The following is a 14,983-nucleotide window of genomic DNA, read 5'->3' on the forward strand; positions in this document are numbered from 1 at the left end:
TTTTAAAAAAATTTCGGGTTTTAGTCCGATTCTGGATACCGGATCCGGTTCAGAAACCGGTTCAGAAAATACTGAACCAATTCAATCAATTAAAAGTGAATTAAAGACGGTTTCGGGTCCATTCACCTCTAATGAACTCGATTCCGGGCTTAACAAACCGATTCCAATCCGATTTCAGTCGGAATTGATCAGGTTAAGCATGCCTACACTACACACTACTTAATTTTAAAACTAAAAATCAAATTTAATATTTACATACCAAAATACAACAAAATTATATGGCGATTTAGGGGGTTTGTATTCATTCTATACTTTCAAAGACTTTTAATGACTTTTTTTAAATGATGGACTTTTGTGGAGTTGATGGATTTTTATTGACTTTTATGGAATCTCATAGAATTGTAAAACAAATTTCATAGACTCTTATAGACTTTTTTCAAGATTTTTGTAGACTTTTGTAAACTTTTTCATAGAATTATGTGAATTTTGTAGTTTATAATTGTGATTTATTTTTTTATTAATTTTTTTAAAATAATTATTGGACATAGATAACCTCTTCAATTTTAAATTATTTTTTTTATTTATAAATGTAAATGAATTTTACTTACTTAAAAGTTAAATCAATTTAATTTGTGAAAAACGACAAATGAACTATCCAATTTATTGAAATCAAAATTTCAATTCTTTATGTCAATTCAACATATTAATGAACAATATTTTTATAAGTTCATAATAAAATTTTATTAAAAGAACACTCAAAAAAATGAGTAGCCTTTTATAAAAAAAAAATCTAATCATTACTGACAATTTGATCAACATTGTTCTGCATTCTATTGGCTATGGTATCCCTCCATGCATTAACATTTGCTCATTGTTGTTTTTGAGTATTAAATAACTGATCAAAGTCGTCACCTTCATAAACTTGTGTTGATGAAGACAATTGAGCTTCATTATATAGTTCAATTTGAAATTCATCAAATTGACACTTCTTTCAAAGAAAATTGTGTAATATAGCACATGCCAATACAAGCCCTGTTAGGGGTGGGAAAAATACCGAATTTTCGGTATACCGAGATTACCGTAACAAAAAAATATTGAATTTACCGAATTTTAAGTATACCGAAGATTTCGGTACGGTACAGTAACAATACCGAATTTTTCGGTACGGTAACGGTATCCAATTTGAAAATTTTGGTATATACCGAAATAACGGAAAAATATACAAAAATTTTAAAATATATAATATTTTAAAACAATAAATTATAACTTTTTTTAAAATGTAAGGTTTTTTTGGTTCGGTATACCGAAAATTTTGGTATAGTATCGGTATGAATTTGCTTATACAATAATTTAAGATATAAATTAACTAAAATTAAAGAAAATAATTAAAATAAAATGTTATATAATAATTAATAAAAAAAATTAAATTTTAATTATGTTTTTAAAAAGTACAAATAAAAAGAAAAATAAACAGATGAGAAAAGAATGAAAGTTTGTATTGAGTATGTGAATTTAGGAGATTTCTCAATTAAATGTACATGCAAATCTTTAGGTTGAATCAAAGACTTTTGTTGACATTTTATTGTTGTACTTTGAATACCTATAGACTTTTGTAGAGTTTTTAAAAGTAAAATTTGAATACAACATGACTTTTTAAAATTCTACAAAAGTTTACATTGAATACCACTAAACTTTTATGGAATATATAAAAATCTAGTTTGGATACCTCTAGGCTTTTAAACTTCATAAAAATAATTAAAAGTCTATGACCAATACACCCGTATCCTGTGAATACGGGAGGTGTGAATTTACACTTATGCCACTCTGAAACTAAATTCTGCACCATTTCAAAATCGTACCGCCGCGCCACCGCCGCAGCCATGGCGGGCTTAACAGTCCGTCTTCTCCTTTCCCGGTCCTCAACTAAGAAGGTCCTTCTGCCGTTGACTTTCCTAATAAGCAACGAATTACACGCTGCATATTTCTCCTCCTCCTGTAGAAACAAGAACTTTGGCTTCGCACCGCCGCCTCACCTCCCCCCGGAAGCCAAGAAGGTTCCTTTTGAGTCCACCGTCCATGGGGTCACGTTTCAAGATCCATTTCATTGGATGTCTAACACGAACGACCCCGATTTCATCAGCTACCTCGACCGAGAAAACTCATACGCGGAGGCATTCATGCGAGAAACCGAAGAATTGCAGAGAAATCTTTATTCTGAGATGGTTTCCAGACTTCCCTCCAAGATTTCTACCCCTCCTGAACGTTGGGGACCCTGGTCTGTTTTTTCAATCCATTGCCTTGCTTGAAATCGTAAAATGTTTGCATTTGTGTGGTGGATTATGTGTGTTTTATCTGCTGTATACTTTTGTTTTTAGTATGTAGATTTACTTTAACTCCCATTTCATAGTTGATTATATGCTTCTTGAGATTCTTTAAATTTAGTTTTTTATGTTTCGTTTGCTGGAATAGGCTGTACTACCAATGCATTCCAGAGGGGAAAGAGTATCCTGTTTTGTGTAGGAAATTAGCTGGTGAAAAGAAAGGTTGGTTGAATACTTTAATCAGTTCTTCTGAAGGAGGATTTGGGAGGGAGCAAGTTTTGCTCGACTGGAATGAGATTGCAGAAAAGCATGGCAAGTTCCTTTTGCTAGTAATTTCCCGCTCATTTTCTTTTATCCCAAATTATTTCATCTTCTGAGAAATACTCCGTACATATGCAGTTAGCTATTAGTTTACTTTAAGGTACACATATCGGATGGAATTACTAGCTTTTTGGCTCAATTATAATTTCAGGATATTCCACATTGAAGTTGTCTGTGGAATGACAAGGAATCTTATGTGCTTGGCCATATTTCTTTAAATTAAAAACAATATAGTTTACTTATTTTATATGAAACTAGCACTTTGTCTTATATCTGATTAACTTGTGCGATTTACCTAAGATATTTATATGAATAATTGAGCATTAAGTCCAAATTTTTTTCTCAATTGCGACTCTTGTTATGACTAATTTAGACTGTCTTATACTACTTATGTTTGTGTATAGAAGTTCATGTCTTCTGATACAATCTCTAAAGTTGACCTTTCCATTCAGCAGTGTTAAAATGGTTGGAGGCCTGCAAATAAGAAGTGTAAATTGAGGAGAAAGATTATTTTATTCTACTTTTTTTCCGAATGAAATCAATGAATACAATGTTGTATAAATAATTTACTATTGCAATCAAAATCTCAAGGATTAAGGGATAAAAACTGATCTATATCTTCCTAGAAAGGAAACAAATTAATAACCAAAATATAAATGATTTTATCACCTAAAAATAAAATATTTTATTTATCATATCTAATTAAATATTTCACACTCCCGCTAAAGATTGACTATAGATGCTGAAGAGACCAAGCTTGTGAACCAGAAAGTCAAAGGTATTCACTGTCAGTTTTTTAGTAAGTACATCAGCTAGTTGGTGAGAAGTTGGAACATAATTGAGGTTGATTGTGCCTCCATCGAGCTTTTCTTTGATGAAATGTCAATCAATGAATACAATGTTGTATAAATAATTTACTATTGCAATCAAAATCTCAAGGATTAAGGGATAAGAACAGATCTATATCTTCCTAGAAAGGAAACAAATTAATAACAAAAATATAAATGATTTTATAACCTAAAAATAAAATATTTTATTTATCATATCTAATTAAATATTTCACACTTCCGCTCAAGATTGACTATAGATGTTGAAGAGACCAAGCTTGTGAATGAGAAAGTTAAAGGTATTCTCTGTCAGTTTTTTAGTAAGTACATCAGCTAGTTGGTGAAAAGTTGGAACATAGTTGAGGTTGATTGTGCCTCCATCGAGCTTTTCTTTGATGAAATGTCAATCTACCTCAACATGTTTGGTTCTATCATGGTGGACAAGATTGTGAGCGATACTAATAATAGACTTATTGTCACAATTAAGCTCCATAGGACATCCAAAATTTATCTTCAATTCTTCCATCACACTTTTTATCCAAATGAGTCGCAAACTCCGTGTGCCATGGCCCTATACTTTGCCTCTGCACTACTTATAGCCACAATTGTCTTTCTTATTATGCCATGTTACCAAATTGCCCCACAATTATGTACAATATCCGGATGTTGACTTTCAATCATTAACAAATCATGCCCAACCATCATCAGTGAATCGTTTTATACCTCGATCATCGGTCTTAGCAAAGAATAAACCTCTTCGGGGTGCCAGTTTCAAATATCTCAAAATCCGATATATAACATTGAGGTGACCTTGACATGAAGCATGCAGGTGTTGACAGACTAAAATAACTGGCAATGCAATGTCTAGCCTTGTATGTGAAAGATAGATTAGCCTCCCGACAAGTCGCTGATAATTTCCTTTGTCCACTGGTTCTCCTTCAAACATCATTTCTTTATTACCAAGTTCAATTGGAGTTTTACTTGGATTGCATCCTAACACACCTGTTTCTTCCAACAAATCCAAGGTGTATTTCCTTTGAGAGACAAAAATATCTCTGCTACTCTATTCCTTGCAATCTCCATTCCTAAGAAATATTTTAATGCTCCAAGGTCTTTGACTTCGAATTCCTTGGCCATTCTCTGTTTGATTTTCTTCATTACTTCATTATCATATCCAGTGATAATGATATCATCCACATAGATGATAAGAATGGTGATCTTCCCTTCTCTGGAGTGTCTAACAACATTATGTGGTCATCCTGTCCCTATTCATATCCAAATCTCTTGATCACCTTTGAGAACCCGTCAAACCAAGCTCGAGGGGATTGTTTTAAACCATAAAAAAACTTGTTAAGTTTTCCTAGTTCCTCCTCAAATCCAGGAGGTTGACACATATAGACTTCTTATTCTAACTCACCATTTAGGAAAACATTTTAGATATCAAATTGGTGCAGAGGCCAATCAAGGTTAACTGCTAAAGAGAGAAGAATACGAACTGTATTGAGCTTGGCAACATGAGCAAATGTTTAATTATAGTCAACCCCAAATGTCTGTGTAAACTCTTTGGCCACCAACCATGCTTTATCTCTCTCTACAGAGCCATACGCTTTATATTTCACTGTGAAAATCTATTTACACTCCCACATTACTTTTGCCTTGTGGTAATTTCCCCAAGTTCCATGTTTTGTTCTTCTTGAGAGCACTCATTTCTCCCAAGACAGCAGTTTTCCATTCAGGAACCATCAATCCCTCTTCAATAGACCTGGGAATAAACACACTTAATAGATTTGAGGTGAAAGCATGAAATGTAGGGGATAATCTTGAGTAAGAAACAAATTGAGATATGGGATGTTGAGTGCAAGATCTAACACCCTTTCTGAAGGCAATTGCCATGTCTGAATTGAGATTTGGATTCGAAGTACCTGATTCCTTGGATGGATCTACTGTTGGTTTATTCTATTGACAGTGAATGGGATTCATGATGTCCTTACCAGCTTGAGGCTTCTCGTGTATACCTGTAATTGTTGCTGTCCAGGAACATGTTCTGCTGTTTCCAGCCCATAATCAGAACTATTTTACTCACTTGAAGGGCTGGGAGAATCGGGCAGAAACGTTGTGTTTGGTTTATCAATGAGCAAAGGAAGATCTACATCATCCCAGGCACAAGATTCTGCCTGTTTCTCCCCCTGAATCGAAGTGGATGGGAAATAAGATGTATCCTAAAAAAAATAGCATCACAAGAGACATGTTTTTCCTGTTTGGGGACAATAACACCTATACCTTTTTTTGTGTGGGAGAATACCCAGCAAAGACAGTTTTGCCGCGGATTTGGATAGCTGTAAGAATATGATTTATTATTATTAATTATTAGTATTAGTATTATATTTATTATCTATTATGGAGTTCAAAACATTGACAAACATGAGCTCAAAACATTGAAAAAGAAGAGCTCAAAACATTGAAAAACAAGAGTTCAAAACATTGAAAAAACAAGAGTTCAAAACATTGAAAAACAATTGTGCCCAAATTTTTGACTAAAATAATTAAAATATTTTAAAGCATGCATTAAATTATAAGAATTATTCTCCAATCTTACCTATAAATAGATGTTTTGAGAATGAGGGAAGACACACCATAAACCTCTCAAACTAGAGCATGAATGAAGCTTGGACACCATCAACATTTTCTTGAGTGATATTTTCGAGCTAGAAATTCTGTTCATTTTCGAGAGAAACTTCCAGTCCAACGGTTTATTCAAATCTAATCTCCACCGTTCATATTACACTTTCATATGTTTTAAACATCATATCAAAATTTCAGCCTCATCCATACGGTCAAATTTTGTGAAACAATTCGGCAAGAAAACTGCTCGGATTTCAACCGAGTTTAGCTAATAAATTCCAGCTTGTTTCTTCCGTAATTTTGGAGCACCTTTTCGGTAAGTGGGCTTATGTTTTAAAGTATTTAAGTATGTTTTCGAAAAATCGATCGACATGATATATTCCTTCGATTTGATATATGAATATTTTGTTTCGATAAATTGTTAAGCATATTTAAATCAATTTCAAATGCATGTTCCTTTCGTTTCAAAATTATGTTGTTTTCGTTTCGTGTTATATTCTAATATATATACTTAAACATCAATTTGGTGTATTCTAAGAATTATGTTTAAAGGCACTGTTATGATTCAAGCTATAAATGGTAAAAAGGAAAATTTTCCTAAAATATGATAAGATATGACAAGTTTATGGCCCTGATGCGGTGGGTAATAATAACCGATATATGGCCTCACCCCTTAGAGGAATTACACATAGGGGACTGATCAGTAACACCATGGATAATAAGATGAAATAACAGTGCAATACGAATAATATATGATATGTCTATATGCATATGATAAGTTATGCTCATTGTTAATATCATGTCCTGATTTTGTTATGAATTATTATTGTGACATGAAATTCATTTAATATTTACATAAATATATATAAGTTATGTCGTGTCTATCATTTTGTCTATTTATTGTTCCGACGTTTGTTGAGACACGGAAAATTTCGAATTGTTAAGATCTATATATGTATATCCTTGTGTTATTGTGATCGATCGTCCCCCACTTGCTGAGTATTTCACAAAATACTCACCCTTACACCACTCACTCCCAGATAAGAATGAAAAACAAGTTGAAGAAGAAGAGCAAATGCCTTTCTGGGGATGGTAACAAGGTTTCAGTTGATCAAGACATACTTTGGAATTTGGCTATCTTTTATTTTTACGTTGTTTGCTTCCGCACTCGTTTGTTAAGTTGATTACGTTGTAAAGACAATGTATGTTTTATGAAAAAGACTGGGTTGGGTGTACACTGAACTACGAGGCTTGTTGATTTACGATTGAATAATTGTAAAACAACGCCGGATGTCAACTCACCTCGTTATCGGGACGTGACATTTAAGTGGTATCAGAGCCCGCCAGGTTCATAATCCGGCTGGGAAATTGCCATAGGAAATTTGACAAAGTCAGTTTTTGGCAAGACCCTAGCGACTTCCTACCAATGAACAATATTCACTATTCTTATCGTGACATCTGAAAATCGCAACATTCTATTGTTGAAGTATCCAAAATCACATTTTGCCGTTTTTGGTAATAATCGTGAATATCATAACTCCTTGTTCTAAGCCTTTCCATTTGTTTTATTTCAGGAAATGGCTCCTCGTACTTGTGCTGAAATACCCAAACGTATGCGTGAACTCGCCCTTAGCGACCACGAAATTGCAATGGCACATCTTAGAGCGCAACTTTACGAAGAACAACAAAAATATCACGATCAATTGTTAGCCAAAGATTTGGTGTATGAAAACTTGAAGAAGGAAAAACAAGAACTAAAAGATATCAAAGATCATCTTCAGGCTGACGTGCAAAGGTTTGCTTATTATCTTAACTCAGAAGAAAAACAGCACGAAATGACCAAGAACAAACTAGAGACTTCCCAAACAATAGCCCTTGAAATGGATGGATTACGCCAACGAATGTTAGAGGAATCCCAAGCACTACAGTCTCAGATTCAACAAATGTTGCTAATGGAAAAACAACGCCGTCAGCAAGATGAGGCAACCATTCAAGAACTGCAGAATTCGGTGCAGAATTTGACTATGCAAAATGAACAATTACAGAATCATGTTCATCATCTTGAGGATGCCATCATTATGGCATTGGAGCCGGAAGTAGAACCGGTAGAAGAACAGATGGAAGATGAAGTACTAGGAGATGGCGAGATTTTAGATGATTGAGTATTTAGTGTCGTGACTATTTGTAATAAGGATTGATAACCCATTTTCTTTCTTTTACTTCTTATCATTGCACTTCTGAAAACTTTGATTTGTATTGCTTTTCCTTTTCATTGGAATCAATAAAAAGTTTATTTGATCTATTCCTTGATTGATTTCATATTTGAGATAATCTTCAATATTTTTGTACATAATTATTCAAACCTCTTAGAAATTCTCATGCGTGTAGGAAATGGCAGAGAGACCCCATCGTAGCAACCGCAACCCGCGATATGCCAATCGCAACAATGATTGCAACAACAATAACAACGAAGATACACCACCACCAGCAAGAGTTGGCCTTAGCAGAGAAGATTTAATGGCCATAGCAACCATTGTGGCAACAACTCTCCAAGGAATGAGCCATTTAAATACCAACACTAATCAGCCACCACCACCGAATGGAATCAAACACCATTATGAATCTCTTCGGAGGAATCAAGTCCCAACGTTTGACGGCAACCCTGACCCAGAATGGTCAAGGCTGGCTCAAGAATATTGAGACACAACTCCAATTGCTTGAAGTGCCAAATGAACTAAAAGTGACTGTGGTGACACCATTCCTAGAAGAAAAGGCGGCTAAATGGTGGGAGACAATCTCAACAAATATGACAGAAGTCGGACCAATCACATGGCAAAGATTTCGAGAAGCATTCTTGAAACAATACTATCCAGCAGAGTTGAGATTAAAATTGTTGAGTGAATTCGAGAATTTTACTCGNTGATTTACGATTGAATAATTGTAAAACAACGCCGGATGTCAACTCATCCCGGTATTGGGACGTGACAATAGCAGCGGATAGTGTGACATGAAAATAGACAAAGGAGTTTTAAGTTTAGGATACGACATGATAAGAAATTATTATGTAGGCTGAAGTTAGGATGGCACCCCCCACAAATACTTTGGAATATTCATTGTGAACATGAGGGCCCAGGATACTTCTAACAAAGTGCCTATTCTTTCTTTCCGATACCCCATTTTGTTGAGGAGGATTAACATATGAACTATGACTCTTGTGATCATCAATAAATTTGAGGAACCACCTTTTTACCATGAGATGTAGCCACCCTCAAAGTTTGCCATAAGTCGTGAATTATAGAGAATGGTGTTGATAGTGGGTATGGTTTAGGAGTGAATGGATTGCGAGTTTGTTTTGCAAATTGACACATTTCACAATCAAAGGAAGTAATATCTTTATTCTAAAACAAGGATGTAAACAAACGTCTTAAATAAGAAAAACTCGGTGGCCAAGCGCCATGACATTTTTTCCCTAGGACTAGAGACAGACAAGGATGTAATACTTGAGCTGGAATTTTGACTTCTCTTGGACGGATCAACTTCAAAATAGTGAAGGCCATCATAAACCTTAGCAGTGCCAATCGTCTTCCCAATAGTAGATCCTGAAATTGACACAAAGAAGATTTAAAATTAGCAACACGATTATTATCTCGAGTTATCTTACTAACTGAGATCAGGTTGCATTTCAATGCTGGAACATGGAACGCAGCTATAATGCTATGTTACCAATTCCAGTAACTTGTGCTAAAGAACCATTGGCTAGACTGACAGAAGTAGGCTTAGCTCATGTAACATATGCATTAAAAATATTTGAACAACCTGTCATATAATCGGAGGCCCCAGAATCAATGATCCAAGGTTCCTTTAGAAAAAATTGAGATTTTTTGGCTGAATAGGTTTTACCAGCTTGTGCCATTGAACAAGATCCAATATTGGGTTTGGGACTGGACAGTAGGCTGGCCGTGGGTTGATTGAGCAGCTTACAGATTTGTTCAATCTGTTCTTTGGTTAAGGAAATTGAAGATGATCCATATTTTCCCTCTGGAGTTTCACTATTATATTCCCTGCCATCTTTTTTCTTCTTCGCCAGTTTGCTGGTTTACCATGGAGCTCCCAACATTTTTCTTTTGTGTGTCCAGGATAGTGACAATACTCACACAACAGGCTGGTATTTGGCTTTTGATCTAAATTATTTTTCCAGTGGGGTGCTGGTTTGTGCGAAAACAAGGCTGATCCTTCTGGTTTGGTTGAAAAATCTGGTCTGTCATCAATTAACATCACCTTGCGTTGCACTGCCTCACATCGCACCTCGGCGAAGCATCTTCAGTCGATGGGAAGGGTTCTTGGGCCACCACACGTCCTCGGGCTTCATCCAATTCCCGATCGAGTCCAGCAAGAAAATCAAATACTCTTTCTTTTTCAAGATTTTTCCTCTGTTTCACGCTACATGCAGTGCAGGAGGATTCTTCTCCAAAGAAGATTTCAAGTTCTTGCCAGAGTTCTTGGAGATCAGAAAAAATATTGAGTTACAATCTTTGATCCTTGCTTCATGTCTTTCAGCTTTGATCGAATCTCAAAAATTTGAGAGGCATTTCCAAGGTCGGAGTACATGCGTCGGGCTGTGTCTCACCTCTTTGGCCGTCTTAAACCACAAATAACAGCGACTTATTCGAGGTTCCATTAAGTTTATGAGCCAATAAAGAACAATGAAATTCTCTACTACCCATGTCTTGTATGATGGGCCAGTTGTTTTTGGCACTAGTTTTCCTTAGCTACATATTAGAATTTTTATGGACTGTGTCCGCTGGAGATAATTCTTTCCATCCAGTTTATGGTTGTGATGGAGAGATATGAATGATTGGTACTCGGAAAGGAAGTGATTGGGGCAGTCTCAATTGAGGAGCTTTTGACATTGTTTTTGGCTATCCTAGGGTTTTGAACCTTAGGCTCTGGTACCATGTATATTGAGGAGAAATATTAATTTATTGTATTTTTTTTTTTACGTATGAATAGAGTTACAAACGAGTCGAGCTATTAACGAGTAGCTCAAGCTCGTAATCGAGTCGAGCTTGAGTAGTTAGTGAGTCTGGTCGAGTAGCTCGCAAGCTACTCTCGACGATATANNCATAACTCAAGAAGAGGCAGATGATGCAAACGATGTCGTGGCAGGTACCATTATAATCAATAAAATTTCAGCTTATGTGTTGTTTGACTGTGGTGCCACTCATTCATTTATTTCTAAGAGATTCACTAAGAAGTTAGGGCTTATACCAGAGATACTTGTTGAACCTTTTAGAATTGCTACTCCCACCAGTAAAACAATTGAAACACATAAGATACATCGGAACTGCATAGTATATATCAATGAACACACATTCAACGCTGAATTGATTCAAGTCAACATGGTGGAGTTCGACGTTATTCTGGGAATGGATTGGTTATCCAAGAGTCATGCAATAGTAGATTGTCGGCGTAAGATTATCAAACTCCGAACTCCAAGCCAAAAAGAAATCACATACCATGGCAAGGCTAAGAAACGTAAATTCCTCCTTTCTGCATCTCAAACCTGGAAAGCCATGAAGTCTGGAGAAATAGTCTACCTAGCAATTGTAAATGAAGTAAAAGAAAGAGTCGAGCTCAAGATAGAAGATATTCCAGTGGTACAAGAATTTTCGGATGTCTTTCCAGAAGAGCTACCTGGAATGGCCCCGGACCGTGAGATAGAATTTGAGATTAACTTGGTACCAGGTGCTACACCAATATCAAAGGCACCCTATCGAATGGCTCCAGCAGAACTCAATGAGCTAAAAGAACAACTCCAAGAGTTGTTAGACAAGAAACAAATCAGACCAAGTGTCTCTCCTTGGGTAGCTCCAGTCTTCTTTGTAAAGAAAAAGATGGAAGTATGAGATTGTGTATCGATTATAGAGAACTCAACAAGATCAAAATCAAAAATAGATATCCTCTTCCAAGGATAGATGATCTTTCGATCAACTCAAAGGAGCCACAGTATTTTCCAAGCTTGATTTGAGGACATGATATCATCAACTGAAGGTAAAACCAGAAGACGTTCCAAAGACAGCTTTCAGAACAAAATATGGCCATTATGAGTTTACGGTAATGCCATTTGGATTGACAAATGTTCCAGCAGCTTTCATGGATCTCATGAACAGAGTATTCAAGCCATTTCTCAACAAATTTGTGGGGGTATTTATCGATGACATTATCGTATATTCCCCAAGTGAAGAGGATCACAAAGAACATCTTCACCTGACTCTTCAGATGTTAAGAGAAAAAGAGTTATACGCGAAATTCAAGAAATGCGAATTCTGGCTAAAAAGTGTGACTTTCTTAGGCCATATCATTTCAAAAGAAGGAGTATCTGTGGACCCTAAAAGGGTGAAAGCAATCACTGGCTGGCCGAGACCTAAGGCAGTAACTGAAATTCGAAGCTTTCTGGGATTGGCAGGTTACTATCGAAAATTTGTTGAAGATTTCTCTTCAATAGCTACGCCTCTTACAAAACTCACACAAAAGAACTCAAAATTTAATTGGAGTGAGGAGTGTGAATAGAGCTTCCAAACGCTCAAGGAAAAGCTTGCATCTACACCAGTACTCGTTCTACCCACTGAGGACAAAAGCTTTACCATTTACAGTGACGCATCAAAAGAGGGTTTAGGATGCGTACTCATGCAAGAAGGAAGAGTAATCGCATATGCATCAAGACAATTGAAGCCGTACGAGAAAAATTATCCTACTCACGACCTCGAACTAGCTGCGGTAGTTTTTGCCTTAAAAATTTGGAGGCATTATCTTTACGGCGCCAAATGCGAGATCTTCACAGATCATCAAAGTCTCAAGTATTTGTTCACACAGAAAGAATTGAACATGAGGCAGAGAAGATGGATTGAATTGTTAAAAGATTATGATTTAACAATAAGCTATCACCCGGGCAAGGCAAATAAGGTAGCTGATGCTTTAAGTAGGAAAAACATGGGTAAAGTGATCCTAGCTTCACTTTCTGCACAACCCTGCCTTCAAGAAACAATCAAGTTAAGACAGAATCAAGATCCTACTTTGACAAAACTTAAAGAACAAGTCAAAGAAAAGAAGTCACAAGATCTTCATATAGACGAGAAGGGAGTTTTGTGGATGAAAGGACGATTGTGTGTACCAAACATCGAGAATCTTCGACAGGAAGTAATGTCTGAAGCACATAAATCAAAATTTTCGGTTCACCCCGGCAGTACAAAAATGTACAGAGATTTAAAGAAAAATTTCTGGTGGAGCGGAATGAAGAAGGATGTAGCAGAATACATCTCTAGATGCCAGGTCTGTCAACAAGTTAAAGCTGAACATCAACGGCCTGGAGGACTTCTTCAACCCTTGGAAATTTCAGAATGGAAATGGGAACATATTTCCATGGATTTTGTAGTAGGTTTACCAAAGTCTAGGCAAAGTCATAATGGAATATGTGTAATCGTAGATAGACTCACAAAATCTGCACATTTTCTACCTGTCCGCATGAATTATAATCTGGAAAAATTGGCTACCATATACATGGACAATATTGTGCGATTACATGGAGTTCCGGCAAGCATTCTGTCTGATAGAGATCCAAGATTTGTATCTCGGTTCTGGAAAAGTTTTCAACAAGCTATGGGGACTAAGGCTACTCTCAGTATCACCCTCAAACTGATGGCCAGACAGAGAGAACAATACAAACCCTTGAAGATATGCTACGAGCATGTGTTTTAGAATTCAGTGGTAATTGGAGTGAATATCTACCTTTAATTGAGTTTGCTTACAATAACAGTTATCATAGCAGTATTGGAATGGCTCCATACGAAGCTCTGTACTGCCGAAAATGTCGATCACCTCTATACTGGGATGAGGTAGGAGAGAAATCCATAACTGGACCTGAACTTGTCCAAGAAACCGTGGACAAAGTAACAATAATTAAAGAAAGACTCAAAATTGCTCAAGATCGACAGAAAAGTTGGGCTGATCTAAAGAGGAGACCAGTGGAGTTCACCGTTGGAGAAAAAGCTTACGTAAAAGTTTCTCCCATGAAAGGAGTTGTTCGATTCAATAAAGCTGGGAAATTACATCCTCGTTACATAGGACCTTTTGAAATTTTAGAAAGAATCGGTTCATTGGCATACAGACTAGCATTGCCACCAGATATGTCAAGAATTCATAATGTATTTCATGTTTCACAATTGAGGAAATACATCCCAGATCCAAGTCATGTTCTTGAAACTGGACCGCTCCTGATGGAAAGTAATCTGAATGAAAAACTAAGATATGAAGAAGTTCCAATTCGAATTTTGGACACCAAAGAACAAGTATTAAGGCGACGCAACATTTCTTATGTTAAGATACAGTGGTCTAATCATACCGAAAGAGAAGCTACTTGGGAACTAAAAGAGAAGATGTTCGAGCAATATCCTTATCTGTTCGAAAATCTAGAAAACTCAAGTTTCAGGGACGAAACTTCCAATAAGGAGAGAGGAATGTAAGAATATGATTTATTATTATTAATTATTAGTATTAGTATTATATTTATTATCTATTATGGAGTTCAAAACATTGACAAACATGAGCTCAAAACATTGAAAAACAAGAGTTCAAAACATTGAAAAAACAAGAGTTCAAAACATTGAATAACAATTGTGCCCAAATTTTTGACTAAAATAATTAAAATATTTTAAAGCATGCATTAAATTATAAGAATTATTCTCCAATCTTACCTGTAAATAGATGTTTTGAGAATGAGGGAAGACACACCATAAACCTCTCAAACTAGAGCATGAATGAAGCTTGGACACCATCAACATTTTCTTGAGTGATATTTTCGAGCTAGAAATTCTGTTCATTTTCGAGAGAAACTTC

The 14,983-nt window shown here is 35.9% G+C and overlaps 1 protein-coding gene across 1 annotated transcript in view; it reads left to right on the forward strand.

Moving 5' to 3' along the window:
• The first annotated feature begins 1,791 nt into the window (after positions 1–1,791).
• LOC140982565 (uncharacterized) overlaps positions 1,792–14,983 on the forward strand; it is a 23,045-nt gene continuing 9,853 nt past the window's right edge. Inside the window, exons 1-2 of the mRNA XM_073449123.1 lie at positions 1,792–2,275; positions 2,470–2,633. Of these exons, the coding sequence (XP_073305224.1) occupies positions 1,881–2,275; positions 2,470–2,633 (559 nt within the window). The 5' untranslated portion in view covers positions 1,792–1,880. The remainder of the gene's footprint in view (positions 2,276–2,469; positions 2,634–14,983) is intronic.

Source organism: Primulina huaijiensis, chromosome 8, assembly GCF_012295235.1.
Source record: "Primulina huaijiensis isolate GDHJ02 chromosome 8, ASM1229523v2, whole genome shotgun sequence".
NCBI lineage: Eukaryota > Viridiplantae > Streptophyta > Magnoliopsida > Lamiales > Gesneriaceae > Primulina > Primulina huaijiensis.